Source organism: Echeneis naucrates, chromosome 21 (assembly GCF_900963305.1).
Source record: "Echeneis naucrates chromosome 21, fEcheNa1.1, whole genome shotgun sequence".
In the NCBI taxonomy this organism is placed as follows: Eukaryota; Metazoa; Chordata; class Actinopteri; order Carangiformes; family Echeneidae; genus Echeneis; species Echeneis naucrates.
In genome coordinates this window covers 3,770,423-3,794,058 of record NC_042531.1, presented here as the reverse complement: position 1 = coordinate 3,794,058, position 23,636 = coordinate 3,770,423, and the positions used below count along the sequence as shown (strand labels likewise).

The 23,636-nt window shown below is 43.0% G+C and overlaps 1 protein-coding gene across 3 annotated transcripts in view; it reads right to left on the bottom strand.

Moving 5' to 3' along the window:
- Nucleotides 1-3,973: 3,973 nt before the first annotated feature.
- LOC115061680 (radixin) overlaps nt 3,974-23,636 on the bottom strand; it is a 29,282-nt gene continuing 9,619 nt past the window's right edge. For all 3 annotated transcript variants that reach the window (XM_029530132.1, XM_029530131.1, XM_029530133.1), the window contains exons 2-15: nt 23,035-23,135; nt 14,730-14,813; nt 11,556-11,651; nt 11,009-11,131; nt 9,868-10,019; nt 9,563-9,646; nt 9,311-9,457; nt 8,744-8,840; nt 8,494-8,657; nt 7,436-7,566; nt 6,512-6,672; nt 6,331-6,423; nt 5,510-5,719; nt 3,974-4,985 (exon numbers count right to left, since the gene is read on the bottom strand). In XM_029530132.1, the coding sequence (XP_029385992.1) occupies nt 4,821-4,985; nt 5,510-5,719; nt 6,331-6,423; nt 6,512-6,672; nt 7,436-7,566; nt 8,494-8,657; nt 8,744-8,840; nt 9,311-9,457; nt 9,563-9,646; nt 9,868-10,019; nt 11,009-11,131; nt 11,556-11,651; nt 14,730-14,813; nt 23,035-23,046 (1,719 nt within the window). In that variant the 5' untranslated portion in view covers nt 23,047-23,135 and the 3' untranslated portion in view covers nt 3,974-4,820. The remainder of the gene's footprint in view (nt 4,986-5,509; nt 5,720-6,330; nt 6,424-6,511; nt 6,673-7,435; nt 7,567-8,493; nt 8,658-8,743; nt 8,841-9,310; nt 9,458-9,562; nt 9,647-9,867; nt 10,020-11,008; nt 11,132-11,555; nt 11,652-14,729; nt 14,814-23,034; nt 23,136-23,636) is intronic.

Below are 23,636 nucleotides of genomic sequence, written 5' to 3'. Positions count from 1 at the left end.
AATTGCCATATTTTTCTATGGATGCTATTTCAGCACTTAAGATCAGGGAAGGTTAGACCTCGATGTCCAAACCTTTTGTTGCTGAGGGAGAGTTTTAATGTGTGTCAAGGTGACAGTGTTGCTCATTTTAAATTAATTTATTTGTTACATTTAAGTTATTTAAAATTATTCAGTTTTGGCACTTTTTGTTGTTACTGTCTTATTTTTATATTTTTCTTTCTTTTTTGGGGGGCAATCATATCAGGGTGAGGCTCAAATGTGTCATTTGCAGCTCAAGTTGCTGAGGAGAAAAAAAAAAAAAGGGTCAATCATAAAATTGTAAAAACATTCGGCCTGCTCAGATGCTCAGATTAGCTCAACGGACCGACTGAGGGTTTGACAGGTGGCAGATCAGTGCTGTGGTGACATTTTGTGGATTTCCCCCCACGGGGAAGTGAAACTCCACCGCACCCGCAAGAGAAGATCACAAAAACTCCACCCAAAAACCCCAAACTGTTGTTCACCTATGAATGACAGTTTATTTCCTCTGCTGAGCTCAGTCAACTGACTTCACCGCTCATCAGCTTTCAGTACTGATTTTTTTCGTATCCCACCCCCCTCAGTTCTTCTCCCACTTTGAAACACCGTAAAAATGAGAGCACCAGAAATGTTTTTTGTTGTTTTTATTTCAGATTTTTTATGTGAAATGTGTGTTAATTTATTACCTTTTTTCTTTTTTCTTTTTTTTTCTTTAAATGTGTGTGAATCAGACAGGGGGTCTCCTCTGTCTGTGGTGTCAGGGTTTAAAGACAGGAAGTGTCTGGCACAAGTCTGGGAAAATCTGAATGTTCCCACATCCTGTTACACATGCGACAGTGAACACCAACAGATGTCGTTTTTAGTTCTACAAACTTTTCTTGGAGACACAAATAATCTCATTGGTTCAACTAAAACTGGTGTGGTTAGATTTTTATTTATTTTTTAACATTCACACAGTCCTAACTATGGATCTGTTCAATTTTGATGATTTTCATCAAAACCTTATTGATCAATTCATCCAAAAATCTATATAAAGTAAAATTATAGTCTTCTTTTAAAGTAAAGCACTTTCGGCTGCGTTGTATGAAATAATGATATTTCTGTTACCATCATTATTGTTATCATCATCATCTCCACCAATGGGATTGTTGCTGTAAATGTCTGAGAACTGTTTGTAAAACATCTACAATATCTAGTAGCCAGATGACGCCTCTCTTTGTTGATACAAATTGTATCCTATAAACTTTTTAAACAAGATCATTCTTTTATGAGAGTATTTAAACAAACAAAAAAATATTTCGAGTTGAATATTTTGAGTATTTGTGACAGACTTTGTCACCTTCGGTACGTTGCCTTTATTTATATGAGGGGGGCTTTTTATTCCCCCTTTTTTCCAAGTGCAGGGAAGAGAATGTGTCAAACGCACTTTTTGGAAACTGTTAGTGTTTGTATGTCAAATATTATGAAACCTCTAACACCAATTTGGGTGAGTCAGCCAAACTGTGGTGAAAAAAAACAAACAAACAAACAAACAAAAAAAAACAAAACAACAAACACACGAGGTGTGATGCTGAAAACGAGCAGGCTTAAATGTGTTATCTATAAAAACTGAAAACAGTATTTCCTCGGAAAAGCTGCGGAGCCGAGATGGACTGAGAGTGTGAGTGCAGTAGAAAGAGCTTTATAAAGAAGCTCGGCTCCAAATGTTAAAGCGGTCTAAAACACACAACCACAACAATCCTTCATCATCATCAGGCGGCTCCAACTCACAGGGAACACTTTCCGAGGTCACTCAGGAACCAGAGCTCAGTCGTCAGACAGCTCAGCTGAGGCGGCTCCTCTGCACATGATGTTGATTACAACAAATGTTTGAGGGCGAAAACTATTTTTCTACTTGCGTGAACTTGAGCTATTTTTAAATTGTGAGTGATGTTTATCTGTCAGTGTCGGTTGGTGTTTCTGAACGTTGTTCATTTTGTTTTCAATCACGTGCATCATTTTTGTGGTCTGTATTTTTAACCACGGAGCAAACACACAAACTGCACACAGTCAAGTTGTAGTTGTTTGTTTCTGTTTGTGGCACCACATTTGTGTGTGTGTTTGGCATCAGACTGAATCCCAGTTCCTTCTGTGATTCCTCTGGAGTTTCCCGCCTTTTTCTCCACGTCCAGCACGCGGAGTTTGAAATGTTTGCCTTAAACCTGAAGCCTCATTGTGTGTGATCGGGGCTCCAGAAGCTGACGATGTCCTGCACAACATCAGCCCCCCCGAAGCAGCTTCAGCAGACTCATTTGTTTTATTTTATACCTGCGATTTTCCAGTTTCATGTCAAAACGGCGTCACGTGATGAAAAGGCCTTAAACCGTCGCGTTAGTTAAAAACGTCACTGCTCCTCTTTAATTACTGAGTTATTTATTTATTTATTCTTTAGGCAGATCATCGCTGAGCTTTTGGACAAATTTCAGCTTCCATTTGCATGAAAAAAAAAAAAAAAAAAAAAATTCTGATAGCTGCGCCGCCAGGTCTCCCACAATTCCCTGAAAATATATATGGAAAAAAAAAAATGTGTGTGTTTCATCTGGATAAATGAAACGTTATTTTATTTTCAAAATTTTGTTCATTTGACTAAAACGGTTTTAAATCCAACTCTTTTAAAACTGTGCTCCTGTTTGTCAGTCGCTTTAACGGAGCGTCGTCTCTGCTGCAGAAACGATCTGAAGGCCGTTTGTTGCTCTGCGATGTTTCCTCTCGCTCAGGTCGATGTCGGTTGTGTTAAACCAAATTTAGGAAAATCAAACTGCTGCTGTTTCACTGCGTCCTGCTGGCAGATGAAGAGTTTCGTTTTAAATGAGTGAAGCTCATTCAAACTGTGTTGTGTGTCTGACTTTTTTAGCATAATGTGCAGCTAACAAAAGGTGTTGCTTTAAGGTGATGGTGAATTTAATGTGTTGTATGTAAAGCCCAAATAAACGATTTGTTTTAGGAAAAAAAAAAACAAAAAACAAACAAAAAAAAAAACCTTGAGATTCAAATAACTTCAACAACTTTCCCTCAACAAATTTGACCTTCATGCTATCTAACTGTGTCTTTGTCATTGAACTGTGGGGACTTTTTCTAAAATAAATTGTGTTTAACTGTGGTTAAAGAGGGAGCAATAAAAACCTACTCAAGCTTTCATGGAAGGTTTGGTCCTCGTGAGCTTCCTTACTGACCTCAGACAGACGTTGGCTCATTATGGGATTTTATATTAACTGAGTAGAAATGATTGAGATTGTGTCTTTAAAAGAAATTAGACGGTTCCACATCAATGAAATTAACAATATTACTTAAATAATCAAATATTGGGGCCATTACTTTCTTAGATGTTTTCAATACTAATAAATTAATTATGCTGCAATTCTTGGATCAATGTGTAGATTATAAATGAAGCTGTATTTGTATCTGGGTAAATATACATTTGCCTTTAGCGTTATTTACATCATTTTTTCAGAAGAAGAAATGATATAAATACGGTGGCCAACATTTTAAATGTTCATTAATCAACAAGTATTGACACGATTTTTGCTGACTGAAACAAAAGATGTCACAAGTAATTAAAAATGAATGCTGATTCACGTCGGCAGTCAGCTGTCACTGGGAGCAGTCAAGTGTGAATGTGAATTCAATTATTAAAAAAGAATGATGTCGCATAATCTTTTTTAACGCCTTCTGCTGTTATTAAACAGGACATTGTACCGACGCTAAAGATTGAGGCACCCTAACAAGTGTCAGATGGGAGAAATCAAGTTATATTGGTTAGAAAAGGCTGAACATCCGGCCTTCTTCTGTATTTCAGCACAGAAAGATTAACTTTAGTATTCAGAAGAGATCATGTGTGTCTGCAACGTATGGGAAATATTTGTGTGATGCTCTGATCTCAGTCAGGACGCTTTAAGATCAGGCTGCAGCTTCAGAGTTGGAAATATAAATTCATTCTTTATTGTGGGACAAAATATATATTTGAACAAAAGAACGCCAGCACAGTTAGCAATAAAAACAAGCAGATTTAGTTTGCATATCCGTCTGCTCACAGTGAGCGTTTGCAAACTGACAGCCAGGAAAAGTTTTGACGTAACATAAACAGATCAGCAAAAACTGAACAGGCCAACTTCCTCGACAGAATAACAAAAGTTAATACTAGATTGGAAGGAAATGAGACAAATAAGGCGTTTACGCTCCTTTTTTTTTTTTTTTTTTTAAACAAATTACTGAAATTGTTCAACTGCTGACAAAAGAAGTAAAAGTAAGGTAAAGATTTTAAAGCTGTACGGACCAACAAGTGTGCCAGCAACATCAAAAAGCTACAAATGGCCGTTTTATTTCATTAAGAAAAGCAACGATATCAGCCAGTTGGTTCCCGTCTCAGTCTCACTTTGACAGTCCTGTTGTTTCATCATCGCACATGCAAGCATTACTGTTGTCAGTATTGTACCAGGCAGGAGTCCATGTTTGACTCGATATGTTGCTTGCTATTTTTTCCACCAGATAAAAAAACAAAAAAAAAAGAAAAGAAAAAAAGAATGCTTTGCTGGGGCGGAGGGGGCGGAGCTCTACAAAGCAGGGAGCAGTGTGATTGGCTGCTCGGCAGAGCTTTGGCGAGGTTGAAGCTACGGAGCGTGTCAGCTGGTCTTTCTCCTGATAGGACGAGAGGAGGAGCTCCTGCGGCGGCAGGTTTTGGAGTTTACAAGGAAAGTGAGGCGTTGACATGGCAACGAGATTACTTGTCCCTCCCCCCGTCTTTGAGACCGCCCTTCAATCCCAGCTCACATGGACTCAAACTCGTCAATGCGCTGCTTGGTGTTGCCCTGCCGGATCTGGCGCAGGGTTTTGTACTTGTCTCTTCCCGCCCTGACGTTCTCGGCGTGCAGCATGTCGTTCTGCGTTTTCTTCGTGTCGTCACGAGCTTCGGCCAACTCTGAACTCAGAGCCTGGACACAAGGGAGAGACAAGAGAGAGCTGATGAGAGAGAAGCTCCTCGTGAAGACCGAGGCAGATCATCCTCTGGGCCCGAGTCTGGGGGCCCCAAGTCTGGGGCCTTGAGGATGGGGCCTTGAGTCGGGGCTTTGAGTCAGGGGCCCCGAGTCAGGGGGCCCCGAGTCAGGGGCCTTGAGTATGGGGCCTTGAGTCGGGGCTTTGAGTCAGGGGCCCCGAGTCTGGGGCCTTGAGTATGGGGCCTTGAGTCGGGGCTTTGAGTCAGGGGCCCCGAGTCAGGGGGCCCCGAGTCTGGGGCCTTGAATATGGGGCCTTGAGTATGGGCCCCTGAGTCGGGGGCCCCGAGTCTGGGGGGCCCTCGAGTCTGGGGGGCCCCGAGTCCGGCCTCCTGCCCGGAGACAGCGCTCATCTTTATTTTTTTACTTTGTGCTTGGCTGCCCTGTTTGGTTTCACTTTACTGTGTTCAGAAAGCAGCACTGAACCAACAACAACGTTTCGTTGGCCGACTTTGCTCTCGTACCTGAAGCTGTTTCTTCACACGCTCGTTCTTCTGGGTCTCGGTGATGCGTTCCTCTTCGCTGCGGTGGCAGGTGACGCCGTCGCTGAGCAGCTCCGCGCTCGCCTCGGCGTTCGTCTCGTCGTTCTCGTCATGTTCGGGCGCCGGCGGAGACGTCATGGCCGTTTTGAGCTCCTCCCTGGTCTTCTCCAGGTCCTCCTGGGCTGACAGAGCCTGAGAGGACACAAACCCACAGACAGTAACACACATGTCCATCTTTTTTTAAATGCATGTAGACTGTTACTGTTCAGACTCTGCTGACTCTCCTGCTGCTGTCTCTGCATGCGATATGTTACATCATTTAGATTTTTGTCTGTGGGCAGAAAAAATTACCATTAACGTTTGTTTGTGTAATGCTGGAAGAGGACACTGTTTCAGATCAGTGTGGGGGTGAAGACATTTCAGAATAACGGGGGGGAAAGAAAAAAAGCCACAAGCTGCTTTTTATACTGCAGCTCCTCCAGTTTCCAAATTTTTAAAAGCCCAGCAGGTACATGTGATATTGAACATCTTTTTTTGTCGACATTCTTCCCTTTTTTCCGCCCAGCTGGAGTGTCCAGGTTCCTCTGCAGTCTCTATCACTGTTCTCAGACGGAGTCACTACTGCTGTCACAAGAAAGACAGACGTGATCTCAAACTGGAAAATTGCCGTGTGTGTTCAGCTCCTGGCTCAGTTTGTGGCTTTGATGCAGGCTGACCGTACTTGAGTTTTCATTTTTTCCACCGTTTGAACACAAAAAAAGGAGCCGAGTAATGAGCTCGATCGTAGACGGGGTTGGCCTTACTTTGTGTTGCCATTCTGTAGCTTCCTCTTCTTTTTTCCTCTTGGCGTCCTCCAGCAGAGCAATTTTGGCAGTGAACTCCGCTAACTCAGCAGCCTTTATAAAACAAAAACACATCCCTGTTAGTTATCAAATCGAACTGGGAGTGATGTGGAAAGGTACGGTTGGTGCTGAGCTCAGGTACCAGCTGTTCGTGGTTCTTCATCTGGTCAGCGGCCTGTTGAGCCAGCGACGCCTTGGCCTCCTCCGCCGCCTGCCGCTCCCGCTCCAAACGCTCAGCCTCCTCCTTTGCTCGCTTCCTCTCCTGCTCCAGCTCCAGTGCTCTGCGAGTCTGCTCCTCCAGCTCTGCACGCACACGCACACGCACACACACACACACACACACAGGGTGTAAACCATCTGTGTTCACTTAGACATAAAAAATGTGATTTATCAGTTCCATTGGAAATAAAATGTGCAGGTCACACATTCTACATAATAATATAGAGCTGTTAAATGGACTGTTAAACTGCTCACAGATGAGCAGATAAGGTGCCGAAGAGAATCGGATTTCTAATGATGAATTATGTTGTACGAAGACCAAACTGTTTCATGTCCTGCTTGTGCAATCAGCAGCTATCTTCCCTTCCATCTCTTTGTACTGCGTTGATTTATGTGAAGCAGTAAAATTACAGCCTGCTGCTGCCTGCCACAAACCTCCTGCAGCCTCGTGAGCTCCGTGTTATGCAAATCCACAGATATTTGGTGTCACACCAGCATCTACAGGTTAGTGAAGAGTATTGGCTTCGACTTATAGTGAACAGTTCTTCATTTTTACTTTCCTTTCTTTCACAGTGACTTTTTCTTTCACTTTCTCTCATCTTGTTGAACTTTATTGCATTCTGCATTAAGTGAATTGAACTTTCAACCTTTGTTGATGCTCCACCAAAATGTGACCACGTCTCTGTAAGATCCAGCTGTTATTAGAAAAATGAAGCTAAAGTTGTGAGAAATTAACATTCGGCGGCAGAAGAACTTTTCCACCATAAACAGAACATAGCGGACTTTGAACTTTGTGAACTTCAGTTCATCTATCCCTCTCCTGTGCGGTCCATCGGTCCAGTCGTACCTTTCTGAGCTCTCTGCGTCTGCTCTTCAATCTGCCTCAGCCTCTCGATCAGCTCGTCCTTCTCTCGCTCTATCCGCTCCTTCTCCTTCTCAGCGAGCTCGCGCTTCTTCTTCTCGTTCTCCAGCTGCGCTCTGTCGACGGGACACAGGAGGCAAAGTTGGATCAGTGTAAAAGTCAAGTTATGTACAAAACAGAAAAACATTGTCACCCAGTGAGTCTCTTTCAGATTCTTCCATTGTACCTTCACCATGGCGACCCCTTCATGAATTAAAAGGTGGAGCTGATGAAGGAGCTCCAAAATGAACTTTAGCTGCAGAAGTCAAACACAATCTGTCTTCTTCCAGAGTGATGCACACACCCACAAACATACAACCAACTAACTAGTTTGAACTTCTATTTTCAGCATCACAACAATAACATTTACAAACATCAGATCCACTGCTGCTTTTTAGCAGCACAACAACACATCCAGTAAGTTGTGTAATTGTTAAAACTGTTTGTCGTCTGCAGTCACTGCAGCGCCGCAGCTTGCTCAGCATTTTTATTTTGATGCAGCGCTGCCCCCTATTGATCACAAAGCTTCATCAATAAACTGCAGCCTCCTGCATGAGGGAGCCCACCGATTCAGATCAATGCTGAGCTGTAACTCATCTGAAATAGTGAAGTTCACACGGTTCAAGGGAATTAATCAGTCAATAAATGGAAAACACATCTCTGTAAGTGCTGTACTTTATACTTAATAATCACAGTAAACACATTTATCAGCTGCTGCTTTCTGAGCAGCAAATCCTGAATCCTTTATTCTTTCAATTATTATTTTTTTATTATTATTTACTGTGGCTGAAATTCACATCAGATCAGAGAATACGCTCCTTTCTGGGTGTTATTTACTTGTTGGTGTCATGATTAATAAGAGTGTTTGGGCCAGTGTGTGTAAAGCAGTTCAAAGGAAAACTGATAAACAAAAACAGTATCACTTCCAGCAGGATGTCATTGAGAATCGGTCCCTCTAAATGAACTTGAAGTCATGAAAAAGGAAAAGCAGCGCGTTTCTTTACCTCTCCATCTGTTTGTGGTGCTTCTCCTCTCTGGCCTGAGCCTTCATCTGCTGCACCTCGATGGTGTCGGGCTTCCTCCTCCTCATGTACAGCTCATGGTTTCCCATACACAAAGCCAGAATGCGCTTGTTGATCCGCAACCGTGGAGCGTAGAAGACAAAATCCTGGAGAGAGCAGGATTAGTGTATGAAAACATTCAGTATCATCTCTGAAGGACTACTCATTGCTCACACATCAGCCACCAACTTACTGGAGCTTTCTTGTCGATGGGCTTAATGACAAACTTCTTATCGTTGAAGGAAATGTTTCTGATCTCGCTCCACGGGAAGCCGATCTTTGGTGACAACCTGAGCAGGATGAGATGAGACGTGTATTTAATTATTCATACATTATTTTTATTGTCAGAATAAAAACTTTAAAGTGTTTTTCACTCCATGTTCAGATTGTTCATCAGCTGTACTGTCAAAACACCAAAAGAGGGTGCTGTTGTCCAACAAATGGACTTCATGGTCATTAGTGGAGTTATTTTTCCAGCTGGAATAGATATGGAAGCAGCTCCCTGTTCACTGCATGAATCCCCAGTCCAACAGAAACACTGAAGAAGAACCTTGAATAGACTGAGCAGCCTCTCCTCTGGTCATATTTAGACTTCTGTGTTTTGGTAAAGTGCCGATCACATCAGACAGATCAGTGAGTCGCTGCCTTTTGGCCTCATGATCTCAGAAAGTGAAGCTTCCTGTATGTGTGACTACAGGTCAAAGAGTGCAGGCTTGAAAATGTAAAACTCCTGAATAATTGTGTGTGTGTGTGAGGTTACTTGTCCTCATGCTCATAGATGTTGAGGCCCAGGGCGTCGACCCCGAGCCACAGCTCTGTGCCCTTCTTGTTTTTGATTTCAAAGTAGTTGACGCCGTACATCTCCAGGTCCTGAGCGATCTTCAGATACTCCATCATGGCGTCCTCCCTGGAGACAAATGGACAGCAGACACCAGACGGACGTTGAGCCTTCGGGGGTTCAATGATCTGAGAAATCCTCTCTGATCAGCTGATCAGTCCTTCCTTCTCTTACCTGAGCATGCTTCTATGTTCCTCGTGCCAGGTCTGTATTCTGTCCTCCCATTGCTCCTTTGTCAGCTTGTGCTGCTCCAGAACTCTACAGGAAACAAACAAATGTGAAAATCAATAACGTACTCAGAATCTAATCATCTCTACACCTATGAATCCTAGGTGACCTCCTGACATCACTAGCTGTGTGTAATAATAACAGTACTAACAGTCATCGTTAGTGTTCAGGGATCTATTCTTCCTCCTGTCTGTGTCGGCGTATGTGAGGTAAGTACAGCTCTGAGTATCGTTCATGTGTGAACATCGTACCTCTGTGGCAGCAGCCGGTCTGAGGCCAGGTAGCCAGGCTTATGGACGTCTTTGCTGTAATCTCCGTACTTTGCCTGGACGGCGTAGGAGGCCAGCAGCACTGCGGTCTCCGGGGGGCAGTAGTTCTCATCGTTCAGAATCGCCTCCTTCACCTGGGGGGGGGGGGGGGGGGGGGGGGGGGGCAAAGGCACATTCACGGGCAGAGCTGATGAAGATGCTCAGCCGACTTTTCCTGAGAAATAAACCTCAGATTATATTTAGATCATCAGAGAGTCCGTCTGCTGGTCTGTAAGTCCAGAGGGAAGTCTCTTAAGTACTAAAGGAGGAGCCATCGTTAAATTTAGTCCGGGCATTAGTAAAAGTCCGGGGATCTCCTTGATCAGTCGCAGGGAAACATCGTCACTTTCCTCCACACAGCTGAGTAGAGCTGGGCATCATTTTGTAGACACATGAAGCTGTAATTGAAAAAAACTGTTGTAGCCCTCTAAGGATCATTTAATCTCCATCACATAATAAAATTATGACCACACTGGAATAACTGGAGGTATGAATCTAAATCAGCCTGATCAGGAGTGACTGGGTCTGTACGAAAAACAGGATTTACAGCTCATCCCCTTCTTTATGAATGCTGAATGAAACTTACGAGATATTTTTGTCTTCTGACTCTTTCTTAAAATAGAAATATCCACCATTAAGCTTAGTTTAACTTTCATGAGGAAGGTGGCCACTTGGATAAGGAACCATCTAATGAGAGGATGATCAAAGCTTCAGATCCAGCTAGAACTTACACTTTTTTTTTTTATTTATTTAAGCCCCAAAATCCTGCTTACCCTCCCCGTCCCTCTTCCTCCCTGCAGCGTGGTGCAGTCAGATATCAGACCACACAGACTGGACTCTGAAGAGTTCTGGTGTTATTTATTTATTTTTTTTTTTTCAGTCACCATAAACTGCAGAGTCAAGGTTAAGATCCACCGTGACGAAGCACGGCAGCAGCTAAAACTTCTTACATCCTGCAGGAAAAAGTCCTCTCTGTTGGCAAATACATCTGAATGACATTATCATCATTATCTAGGTTTGTTTCAACAGGGAGGCAGACTCACGCTGGCTGATGGTTCGCAGAAAAAACATTGCTGCTCAGTACCTGCAGGAAGAAGAGCTTCTGTGTGATCTCCTGGATCAGCTCTTCAGAAACATCTTCTGGGAAGAACTTTGCTCTGAACTTGAACTGCAGAGGATTCTCCTTCTTCACGTCCTGCTGTGTCACCTGGACAACAAACAAACAAAAAAGAAAAAACCCTAATTCCTCTGCGTCTTTATTTCAAACAAGATTAGAGACATTTCTGTAAAGAAAATATGTTGGCTGATTTTGGATTGAAGCTTTTAGCAAACAGAATAAATTAACTTCGAAGGTTTTGGAGTCCACAGGAGGACTGTTTACTACTTAAGATCATGCTTTCAAGAGGTGGAAACGACTCCTGAAAACAGGAGATAAGATATAGAAAGCGAGGGATCGGCATGTTTGGATAGATTCCTCCTGGCAGCAGAAATCAAGGTAATGTTTCACCCAGATGTTGAACAGATGTTCAATCCACAGCTGGCTTACTGACAACTGCCGTCAGTTTTCTACATCAAATTAACGCCTCCATCAGACGCTGAGTTTTGGATGTGCACGTGTTGGGGTCGCTCACCTTCTTGTTGAGTTTGAGCCACGTCACGTAGCCTTTACTGTCTGTGTACTGCAGACCGAAGAACCAGACCTCCCTCAAACCAACCGTCTTCACCACCTGAAATCACACAAAAAGCCCTTTGTGTGTTTTTATTATTTTATGTGTATGTAATTGAAGTGACCCCGATACTGAACAATCAGCCTTCTCATGGGGTCTGTGATTGCTACAGGCAGCTGTGTAAAATGCTTCTTTATTGGCTGGGCCGTGTGTGTCACTCCCTGAGAGGTAATAGTTGTGTATTTCTCAGCCAGCTTCACTCTGTATTTCACTGTCCTCCTCCGTTCAAACATGTTTGTGTGCTTCATCCTTCACAAACTACCGTCCGATTGAGACGGACAGAGGAGGGAGCAGGGGGGACGCTTCCTCAAACTCACATGTGACTTACAGAGTCAATACAGGAGCACTCACTGATGTATAATTAACTCTCGGACACACACAGACAAACTAATCACATTCATGAAAGAGACTGGTGCAGTCAGGGCCGTTTCTAAAACACACACACGGCCAGGAAGGCGGTACGCAGAGGCAGCTATGTGGATGCTGAGAGCTGAGCTCAGTTTGCAGATTCAAAGTGAAGCCTCAGAAAGACTCAGGAACCTCAGCACGGGGAGGTGGGGCAGAAAAGAGGAGGGAGGGCAGGAAACATCAAAAGGATGGAAAAATCAAACAGATTGTGCTGCTGAAGAGGACTCGCAGCTTTCCTTTTAGATGAAAACACCTTTTAAGTGTGTGTGAGCACAGTTGGTCAGAATGTTCACAGGAAGGCTTGGAAGTTCAGGTTAGTGTGTGTGAGTGAGCGAGAGATTATAGAGATTACTGATATTTATATTTAGATCGGCAGCCTCTCCATCAATGGGTCAATTCCCTTCATTCATGCAAAACTGCACTTCTTCATCATCATCCTCCTCCTCCTCCTCCTCCTCTTCTTCATTCACTGTCATGCTACAGAGCTGATGCCGGTCTGGAAAGTCACATGCAGCAGCATCATCATCATCGTTTCAATCGATGCGGCCGACTCATCCTGACTGTACGTTCGCCTCATTCAAGGCTGACATTTTCCTTCAGGATGTCACACAACCCGATCATGTGCTTCGTCATGAAACACAGTCATATCTATTTAATCTGCTTCTATTTTTAGCTCATGATGGATGCCGTCATCCACAGCTGACGTCTATCGTTACTTCTACACCTGTCTGCTCGCTCACTGTTCGCCTCCCGTCTCCTCTCTGTGTGAGCCCTGGTTGGGATCTCAGGAATAAAAAAAAAAAAAAAAAAAGAAATACATTTTTATTTATCATGAAATCATTAAGTCCAGCGACCTGCTTAAAGGCAGCCTCTAGTTCAAAAGCTACAAAACAGAAAAACCAAGTTATTTCCCCAGGTTAGAGAAGCTGGACCCGGCGATGTTAAACAAGAAATCAGTTTTAAATCAGTTAATCAGTTCTGTCAGATTATTTGACAAACTCACCAACACGGTGGTTTTTCATAACGAACCTGAAGCTGATCAATAAACACACACATTAAAAACAGCCATCGGCAGGCTGATTCACTGATTCACATTCAGCGGCCGGACTGAGCGTGTACGCACACGACTGGACATTTGACAGATGGTTGCCATAACGACACACGGGCACAACAGGCTGGGACATTCAGATCTGGTGAGTCAGCTGTGTGTGTGTGTGTGTGTGTGTGTGTTTCAGTCATAGGTAGAAAGGTGATACAAACAAGGGAGAGAGAAGAGAGTGTGTGTGTGTGTGTGTGTGTGTCTTTTTCCAGGACTACACACACAAAAACACACATGCAGCTTCTGTAGGCCACTGAAGATTTTTCAGTTGATCAACATGAGCTTCGCCTGGTGAGTTGGAGCATTTATCAGCTGTGAAAAACTGAAGGGGGAAAAAAGAGAATAAACTCTGAAACACACAGTGCTGTCAGCAACAACAACAACATGGATGAACCGTATCAGCAGGAGTCATCACCACACACAGCTGTAGGCGTCAAGGAGCTATAAATATTTCTACTGATCAATAAAATGACCAGTTCATGAGCAAAAGGCTGCTTCTCATCGCGGATGCTCACGTTTCTAAGTACAGAAACTGAGTCCCAGCTCATATTTTACAGGAGCAGTTTGTAAATGAGGAAGGCCGAACGATAACCTTAGCTGTTTAATAAAAGTGTAAACCTCAGGCGCTCTCAGTGACAGAATGAATCGTGGGAAATGTTGGACCGACCGAAGCCTTCACTGCACAGGAAGCGACACTATTGATCCTCAAACGGCCTCTCAAGTGTCCCAGTTGACCCTGAAGTCCATTTTATGTTTCAATTTTTGAACTTTGTTTAAGTTCACATCCTGTTTGGGTCTCCGTCTGCCTGTTTGTGTCGCCTTCTTCACTTTTGGATTGTCATTCCATTATCTCTAATTTCACTTTAAACCAGTTTGCATGCAGCTTTTTGGACATTGTGTTTATTTAACTATTGAATTTTTTACTCTTATCCAACTATCATTTTTGGTTTGTTCTATAGGAGACTGTGGGTGTGGGGGTCTAAATGCAGGGCGTATTTAGACAGATCTCTGTCTCTTCTTTGTGGTTTTTTTTTTTTTTGACTGGGCTGAATAACAACATCAAGATGAGAGAAAAAGACAAAACCTCAAATGATTGAAATGATTCAGATGATTTATACACTGAGCTATCTTCTTTAAATGGCAGCTCTTCACAGTTTATTCTGATTACAGGTGTATTCTCCCATTATGTCACAGCCCGACATGAAACAACAATGAAAGCCACCCTTTACTCAGCAAACAGTACACACACACACACACACACACACACACACACACACACACACACACACACACACACACACACACACACACACACACACACACACACACACACACACACACACACACACACACACACACAGAGCTCCGCTGTCTCCTAAAAGCTTCCAGATAAAAAGACAAAGAGAGCTTTCTGTATCATCTCTGTACATCCAGTACCGAACCGAACCAAACACCCCCTGGCACACAGACACACACACACAGACACACACAGACTTCTTCAGTGTGTCATTAAGTGCACTTTGCTGTACGATTGTTGGTCTTCTCATTGCGTCTGTGTCGCTCTCTCTTACCTGGTCAAAGAGCTGCTTGCCGGTTGTGTTGGGCTGGATGGCAAACTCCAACTCAGCGTCCATGGTGGTGACGCGAACATTGATCTGCAGAAAAGAAGAAAATGAACTACATGAGCGAACCGTTAAAAATTCAATTGGGTTGTGATTCTGATGGGAAAATGTCGACCCTGAATGGAAAATAAAACAAAATAACACACACATAAAGGCATTTAGCTTTCAGGAAAGAAAACGAACAAACCAACATTATTCTGGATGATTTTCAACAAAGAGGCTTTTACACAGCGAGCAAGATGAGTCTGATCATCACATCACTTGTGCATTAATGGAGAGAGTTTCAGATGAGAAGGTTTGGAGACATGATGCAGCACCGGCACAACCAGCCGTGCACTGAATCGGCTCTATTCTGAAAGTGCCTTCACGTTTGTTGCGTAATTTAACCAATTCAACCACAGACTGGCATTTAAGACATATAGAAGTGAAAGTAGGAGGAGAAAGAAATGTTAAAAATGCTGATTAATAGGTGAGCGGGTGACGGAAAAGTCCAAAACAAACTGAAGGCACACTGAACCCGATGAACTATTGTGACCTGAACACTCTGTGGGTGGGACCGCCTGGGTGGGTGTGTGTGTGTGTGTGTGTGTGTGTTTGTTCTCCTATCAGATTTCTATAAATATTCGTCACATAATAGTGGCCACACACCCCCTCTGTGTTTTCGTCCACATACGCCTCAGGATGTTTATGCTGCTCATCACTCTTCCAGGAAGCAGCAGAAGGGAAGTTGCTTTAACTTTACTCTAATGAGGGAAAATCACGAGGGAGACTCTCGGTGGCGGCAGCAGCCGGACCTTAACCACACGTGTGCTATAGTTAAGCTCCCAAAAATAAACTGTGCCCTGAATCTGGCTCAGGGTCCGCTGTGAGACAGAGACTGTGAAGACAATGACTTTCTCCCTTTCTCCCAGTTCTTCGTGGTCCACAGGTCATCTGCACTTCAGCTTCTACCACAACAACACAACCAACTTGTAAATGACAGCGTAACAGATGTTCAGATCAAACAAAGGGATGATTGTGAAAAGAGCTGAGCCCATAAAATAAAATAAAATGATTACGATCAGAGTTCATGAATATCCTGAATCAAATCATCCAACTCATTTTCTCATTTTGTCCAAATTACATCTTTGACAAGATCTGTAATTTTTGTTTTTATTTCCCACATTATCCACACAGTTTGCTGTCCTTGCACAAAGCATTTACTTCCCCTATATCCCCTTTTGGAAAGTAAAAATGAAAATATCTGTGTTTGACAGCATGAAATTATTAGACCTGCAGCCAGAAACTGAACCAGCATTGTAATCTAATCCTGAAGTATGCAATCGCACATTTGTGTGTGTGTGTGTCCATCAGCTCCCATTGAAGGTGTGATATGTTATAGTGTGCTGTGGTGTTCAGTACTGCAGTAAGCAAACCCAGCTGCAGTGAAACCAAATGACACTGTCCTGAAGTAACCCTGAGAGAGCGAGGGGGGAGAAGATGAGCAGGCAGCAACAATGATACAATAAAAACCTGCATCACGCCTTCAGGAGGAAACTGCTGCATCAAGAGAGCGTGTGTGTGTGTGTGTGTGTGTGTGTGTGTGCGTGCATAAGAGAGAGAGAAAAAAAAAAAAAAAGAGTGAGTGCAACTAACATAATGCCCGAGGTGAGCGATGCATCAATCATCAGAAACTGTCAGACAATACCAGACCTACAAATTCAACTCAACTGACCTGAATAATATACACAGACACACAAACACACAAAAACCTTTTGTAATTGATAAACTATTTTTGATCAATAGACAGTCAATAAATAACTGATACATGACACAGAGCAGCGTCCCTTTTAAACTGTTTGTATTCATTTATATCAACTATGAATAAAAACTGGTCTTACTGTCGATGTAAGTGTGGGAACTCCACCACATGGTGGTGTTGGTGGTGTGTGTGTGTGTGTTGTTGTTGTTTGAGTATGGGAGTGCAGCCATATGTTAGTTTTACATGAGTGTCGTTATATGATCTCACACACACACACACACACAAAAAATGGCATTATTCTGTTTACACGTCAGTGCACGTTATGTGTCTGTGTTCAGGCTGATAAGGTTTCCATGGCAACGCCCTTGCAGCAGATTTTAATGTAATTTTCTAAAAGCCTCGTGGGCGCCCCAGAGAGGGAATTCAACCCTCGACGGGGCGACGGAGTGAGAGGATTGACCCTCTGCAGGTCAGATATAAGCTCTTCAACACAGACAACAGCAACAACTGCACTTCTGTTTGTTTCAGGCTGCAAGTAAAGTTAGTTTGAATTTAACAATTAATCTCATTTGTTCTTTGACTTTTTTTGATCCATCTAAAATATCAGAGAAGCAAAGAAATTATACAGTGTCCTAAATATAAGACACATTCTGTAAATGGCAACTGGAACATGGAATGACTTCAGCATTAACACAGTAGGGGAGAGGGAAACACAGCAGTTGCACACAATTTGCACAAATTACCTCTAATAGACGTAGTCTACTGTGGTTTGTTGGTCAGTTTGACTTTGTGTGTGTGTGTGTGTGTGTGTGCTGGGGCCAACATACAGAGCAGCTTGTCTCCTGGCTGATAGCTGCAGAGCGTTAGCAGATAAAGCAGCTGGTCTAACCACAGTCCTATTTCTTCTGCTCACTGACTGAACCCAAAATAAACTTTTTTTTCCATTCCGCTGTTTCTACCGTTTGCTCTGACTACAACAAAAAACACATCTTAGGCCACCTCTCTGCAGGGATGTTACAGGCAGACAAACTGTTCATCTCCTCTCCATCCCATTTCTGCTCCTTTACACTGTCCCATTAAAAATATAAAGGCCCCAAAATATAATGGCTAAAATATTAATTTAATTAAATCGGAAAAATTACTTGTAGAAAAAAATTTAAAATAGTTCAGGCGGCTGACTGTGAACAGACTCTGCGGGCCATGAATTAAAATCTCACAGGATCCACTAAACTGGATAAAATGGAGGCAGTGTTGGACAAATTTGAGTTGAACATTTTCCAGAACACAAAGTTTTCTCGCCCAAGGTTGCTCGCCACCCAAGTGAACACAGTTAGTTTTTCTGCTTGAGCTCGCGTTTGCAGAACATGATTGTGAGCTCGTCTGGTTTGGTAAATTATCTGAATGCGATCTGCAGCCGAGGGAGCAATCACCACAGCAGTATTATCACATTTAGAGGTGAACCCTTCACCGTTTCATCTGAATGACAGTAGTAGAAACCCCATCATTAAATCTGTCTTTGAGAATCAGCGGTGAAACTGGTTGTTTGGAAGAGGATCATGACGACTGGATGATGGAATGACAACCTGAGGGATTCAGTCACTGTCATGCAAACCATCAACACTGCTGACTCGTTCAATAACCCCCCCCTCAGATCCGTCTGTCTGAGCAGAGAGTCAGCGATCAGCGGCCACAGAGGCCTTCTCTGCAGTATGCTGACTCTTCCCCTCCGGCACCATAATTGCATTATTTCCTAGAAAGGAGCCGCTGTGGACTTCTTCCTATTCGTGCAGCATAATATTATTTTATCTAAGAGGAAAATGAAACATGAGGCTTTTTAACTGTTATCATTTAATGTACAAACTCTGGCAGTGTAACATGAAATCTGTAAACCGGTTCCAGGCCAAATCTTCGCTCTCTCCCTCTGGAGAACGTGGGGAGGTTGCGTGTCTGTCTCAGTGTAGCTGGCTATGTTTACCAGCATCCCTCGGTGCCTCCATGTTATTCATAACAAGTAGTGACAGCTAAATAGTAGGCCAGTGTGTACAGGCGGAGGCTGCCCACGCATGCAGCCCACCTGTTGACTGTTTGAGAGCAACTCAGACAGCCATAATTAAAAGCTGTTGGTATCTAAGCTGGTTAACGGAGGCTTTAGAGGCAAACAGGGCCACAGTGCCTTCTTCACCTTTCTGTTTTCCACCCTCATCCACTCTCTCCACTCATCCACTTAGCATTTCCTCTCTGACACTCTTCTCTGTCACCTCTGCTCTTTTTAGTGTTATCCACTTTTTTTCCCCATTGTCGTCCTTCCCACTTAGTTGTATTTTTCAAATCCCTGGTTTTACGCTGCGGCTCTTCTTTTCAACTCAAAAACCACTCTCCCCCTTCTCTCTTCTCATCAGGTCCAGACATACACGGCCATCTAAGCTATTATTCATCACGCGTTGAGCTTTGCCAAAATGGTGGTTTGCTTTTTTTTTTTACAGTGAAGCTGAGATTTCAAGGGTGTATGAGAGCTAATCCGCCTCTCAGTGCTGGGTCAGTTCACCTAGTTGGCCCTGGTCCTGTAGAGGACTCTTTTGGATTTGCATCTGTTCAGATTATTGATCCATTACAGACGCTGTGATGAGGCCGAAGATTCACCAATCTGGACTGAACCCTCACTGTTATCAAAAATACCATTCTGCACTTTGGATTTCCTGAATTAGAATAAAATATTAAACACGCAGTGTTGCCGACATACTTTTGGCCCTGTGGTGTGTTTGTGTAAAACACTGTGGTGTGAATCAGTCTGTGTGCGGCTTTAGCAGTTGTAATGTTAATGTTTTAACACGATACTTTGGCACTGCAGCTATTCAAACACATTCCAGTGTAGCAGTGAATTTATTTGAGGTTAGGAGAGGAGGTGGGGGAGTGGCGGTGAACTTCACACCCTCCCTCTAATTAGATTTAGTGACTTGGATAATTCCCATTATATAAATGAAAATGGCCCTCTGAAATATTTAAAGCCTCCACCACAGTCTTGCTGCCCCCTTGTCCCCTGGGACGACATCACCAGGAGGGGCGACATGTGCAAAACGCAGCCATAAATCAATAATTTATGATGCCCCACCACATCTCACACCCTGAACTAAGAGGCCTGATGCATGTTTATTCACACACACCAAGTGTAACAGCCAAAACACAGCCTATACGCACTAAATATTTACACATTGTGCACATCCATTATTCTATTATATGAAACGCGTACAAACACAGATCAATACATCTACACACTAAGTCTGGGGAAACGCGCACACTGACCACAACATACAGGAAATCCATACCACTTTTAAAGGATTCCACAGCAGTGTTTAACACCTCAGGCTGTGTGTTGTTTACCAAGTACAACGATTTTTCTCTGTATTATCTACTTGTGTTCTCAGACTTGTCTCTCTTCAGCCAGATAATTAATCGCACCAATTTCAGGGGTGTTCCTGTGTGCCTGACCTCTGACCTCTGACCTTACAGGTGTTTTGTAAAACAGGCTCAGCTGGCCCTTATGTGAGATTTGGTGGGTCAGGACATGGACTTTACCAGCTCAGGACTTAAAACCTTACAATCAGAACAAAATGTGATAAGATGACAGACAACAAGAGCTCATCTGACTTCATTCTCTAAAAGGTCCAAATAAAGACCAGCAGCCTAAGAACTTTGTACTTGACAAACACCAGCCACAGCACCAAACTACATATTTTTCTGTTGAAGGGAAAGGGGGGCGCCACCTGTACAGTGTCCAGTTGAAGCGAATTAATAAATGTTAAATGTGTTAAGTTGAAACGATTCCATTGGATTTCATTGTCTTGATTAAATCAACTATCATTTGTCCAACATCTACTTTCTTGTTTCTTGAGCCCCCCCCCTTTGTTTTCAACAACATGAAAGAAATGAAGTCCAGGGGAAACTGATGTGTTGGGGGAGCATGAACACAACAAAAACACCATTAAAACGCAGCCTTGGGTGGAGGGGGGGTCAAGACCAAATTCACTTTTAATGGCCTGCCTGAGGCCGACCAGCCAACAGTCTCCTTCAAAGACTCAGAGCTTTTCTAAGTGGCTCAATAATAAAAAAAAAAAAAAAGACTCAGTGGGTCTAGTGTGTTGTTTTCTGCTTGCCCCACTTGAAAAACTGCTGTTGTGTTCACTCTAAATGTTTGTCATTAGCTACCAACTAATGGAGTCACCCATATTTATGTGTTTGTTGGCTATGAAGCACGTCCGTTCATTCAATGTGACATTTTAGCATTTGCTTGGCTAAATAAATAAATAAATAAATAAAAAGCTGGGGAATGCAGAGGTGAAGGTGCTTCTGTGTTTACTGCCCTACTGCTGGGGTTAATGTCAGAGTATAGCCTGATGTAACCAGAGTGGGAGTTCCCCTCGAGGGCAGCTTGGGTGTCACTTTTCCAGGCTTGATCGGAACAAAGTGCCTGTCATTCAGTCCTCCCCCCAAATCCTCTTTTATCCCTTTGTGTGCCTTCTTTCTTCCCTACGGTGCATTTCAATATTCTGAGCTTTACTGCTATGTTCCAACTAATTTTTCTTTTTTATTCTTGTAAATTTTCCTTCCATCTATCCATCCATTGTTTCTCTCCGACTTCTGTTCTTTAATTCGATTTGTTGACTTCTCTGCAGCTAAATCACTTTAGAAAATGATAACAAAGGTAACCCTCTCATTTACTGCATCAAACAAGCTGAAAATGGACTGAACACAGTCTGTCTCAAAGCAAACAATCTCTCACTCACTGTTATTTTTCCTTTATTATAAACTGTGTCATCCCCTCCCCCTCTTTTTTTTTCCACCCTTCTCTTTCCATTTCTTCCACCTTCTGGCCTCGCCTTCACCTCCTCCATCCTTTTGCTATGTTTTTCCATCACATGTCCCTCAACTCTTTCCAAGAACTGGGCCTGGCCTAATTCCCCATAACTGAGATCGATGGACCAGGAGCTCAGTGTTAGCTGGCTGGCTGCAGATAGAAAGCAGCAGACAGCATGTATGAGCAGCAGGACTGTAGCTTCCTAAGCCTGCTGTAGTTCTCACTGACCTCTATCAGTCTATTTTTAGTTGCTGTGAGTATTAAGTTTAGAGCAAGGACTTGATTTGGCTGAACAACAGAACTGTGGTCGTTCAGATGGGGCTTCAATATATAAAGTTAAACTGATAGTAATTTATATATTATATAATCCAGCTATCTGGATTAGGTCAATGCAAACATATGATTTATCTTATTCTAAATGTGTTAGAAAGTGAAAGAAAATCATAGATAGTTGAATGTAATCTGCTTTTTCCCCCCCAGAGTGAGGTTTAGAACTGTTTCAGCTTCAAAGTGCTCTGAGACTGAGAAGATTACTGAGTTTACTCTCCGGCTTCCAAAGATAAAATATAATAAGGGTAATATAATGAAAAGTACAATCAGCTCCACGACCATCAGAGCATAATCCTGTTATTTAAGCTGCTCTGCAAAGTCGGCCTGTGTGCATTTGTGTCGGAGCAACATGAAAGCTCCCAGTGTCCTTCAATCCAAAAATAGAGTAGAGAAAGCTCCCTTTGTGTTTTCTCTTTTCAAGAGACAGGACGGATCCACAAAGTGTCCGACTGTTGTGTTTCTGTGGGACTGTGTGTTTTCCCAAAAGTCTGCACAATCCTGTAACAGATTACTGACAGAGAGCCGGCGACACTCAGAGCCACAGCGGCTACGAGTGGCACCAAAAACTGCAGAAAGAAAAGAGAACAATGGCTTATTTCTATGTCTCTCTCACCCATTTCTTATCAGTGCCCGAAACCCATCCTGCCCTTACAGCCAAGCTCTGCTTTAAGCCAAAAAAACATGAACCTCCGTAGTGCTATTCAGGCATTGTTTGAATGTGCAGCACTTATTGTACCTGTTTCATGTAAACTGATTAATTTAGGTGCAATCAGTAAAGAGGGAATGTCCAAGCCCCGGGCCCCGTTAGCTTCCACTTTTATTTCTGTATCAGTTTAGTAAAAGAAGAAAAAAGAAATAAGTAAACTGCATGCTGAGAAGTGCAGTTTCATTTCCTTGTAAAGCCGACTGCCAGTCATTTCAATTAGACATCGCAAAAGTTGAAACACGCTGATCTTGTTATGCTGCTGTTAAGGTTGGACAATCCAAACCTTCCTATGGAATACTTTCAGCAGACATTTTTTTGGCACAGTAGGAAACATTAAAACCTGCTAAATGGTGCAAGTTGGACCTCAAGCAGACCAGACCTCACCAACCATGAGCTATTAACTCTATGAAAACACACATCTAAACTGTCACCAGTCAGATGCCAAAGCAAGTAACAAAACATGTAAAAACTGTAGATGTACAGAACAGCTCCCTCCTGTAATCTAAAAATGAGAAATGAAGCAAGTAGGCGGGGAAACCTCGCAGGAATAACGAGCAGCAGCATGCTAAGTAACTCCCTGTGAGATGCACATCAGTCGTTAATCTCCAGTACATTTTGTACGAACCGGTTTGGGCATCTTTCTCCTCTCGTCGCCCGTCCCCTGTTGCTGAGAAACCAGAAAGAAGTCGTCCTCCGTCTCCCTGCTTCTCTCCGGGGCACCAACGCCTGAGGCACAACAACAAAAACAAATGCAGCGGTGTCAACAAACAAATGACATTGGCATGAAACACAATATACCCTTCAGGCAGTCATTGCAGTGTTTTGCAGTTTCTCTTGATTCATTTTCCTCAACGATTCATAAGATTCTTCTTTAAAATGTCACTGAACTGTAAAAAAAAATAAAATACACAAACTCCCGAAGGTGAAGACACTACTCAACAGTCTCACACCCAAAGGAGATTCTGCTGATATAAAGCAGCTTCACTTCAACCAGAAAATGTTTCACCATTTTCCTTGATAAAATATTACTCAGCCCATTTATCAATTACTTCTGAGTCACCATCCACAGGTCAAAATTTTTTTTGCAGTTTAAATACAGCAGTCTGGTGGTATAATTGACAGCCGTTCCACATTTGGAAAAACAACCAGGCCAATCAGAGCTTTGTAGGCCAGACTAAGAACAACACAACCTCGGCTGCTGCCTTCCTCGAGGAATGCCGTCTGGCA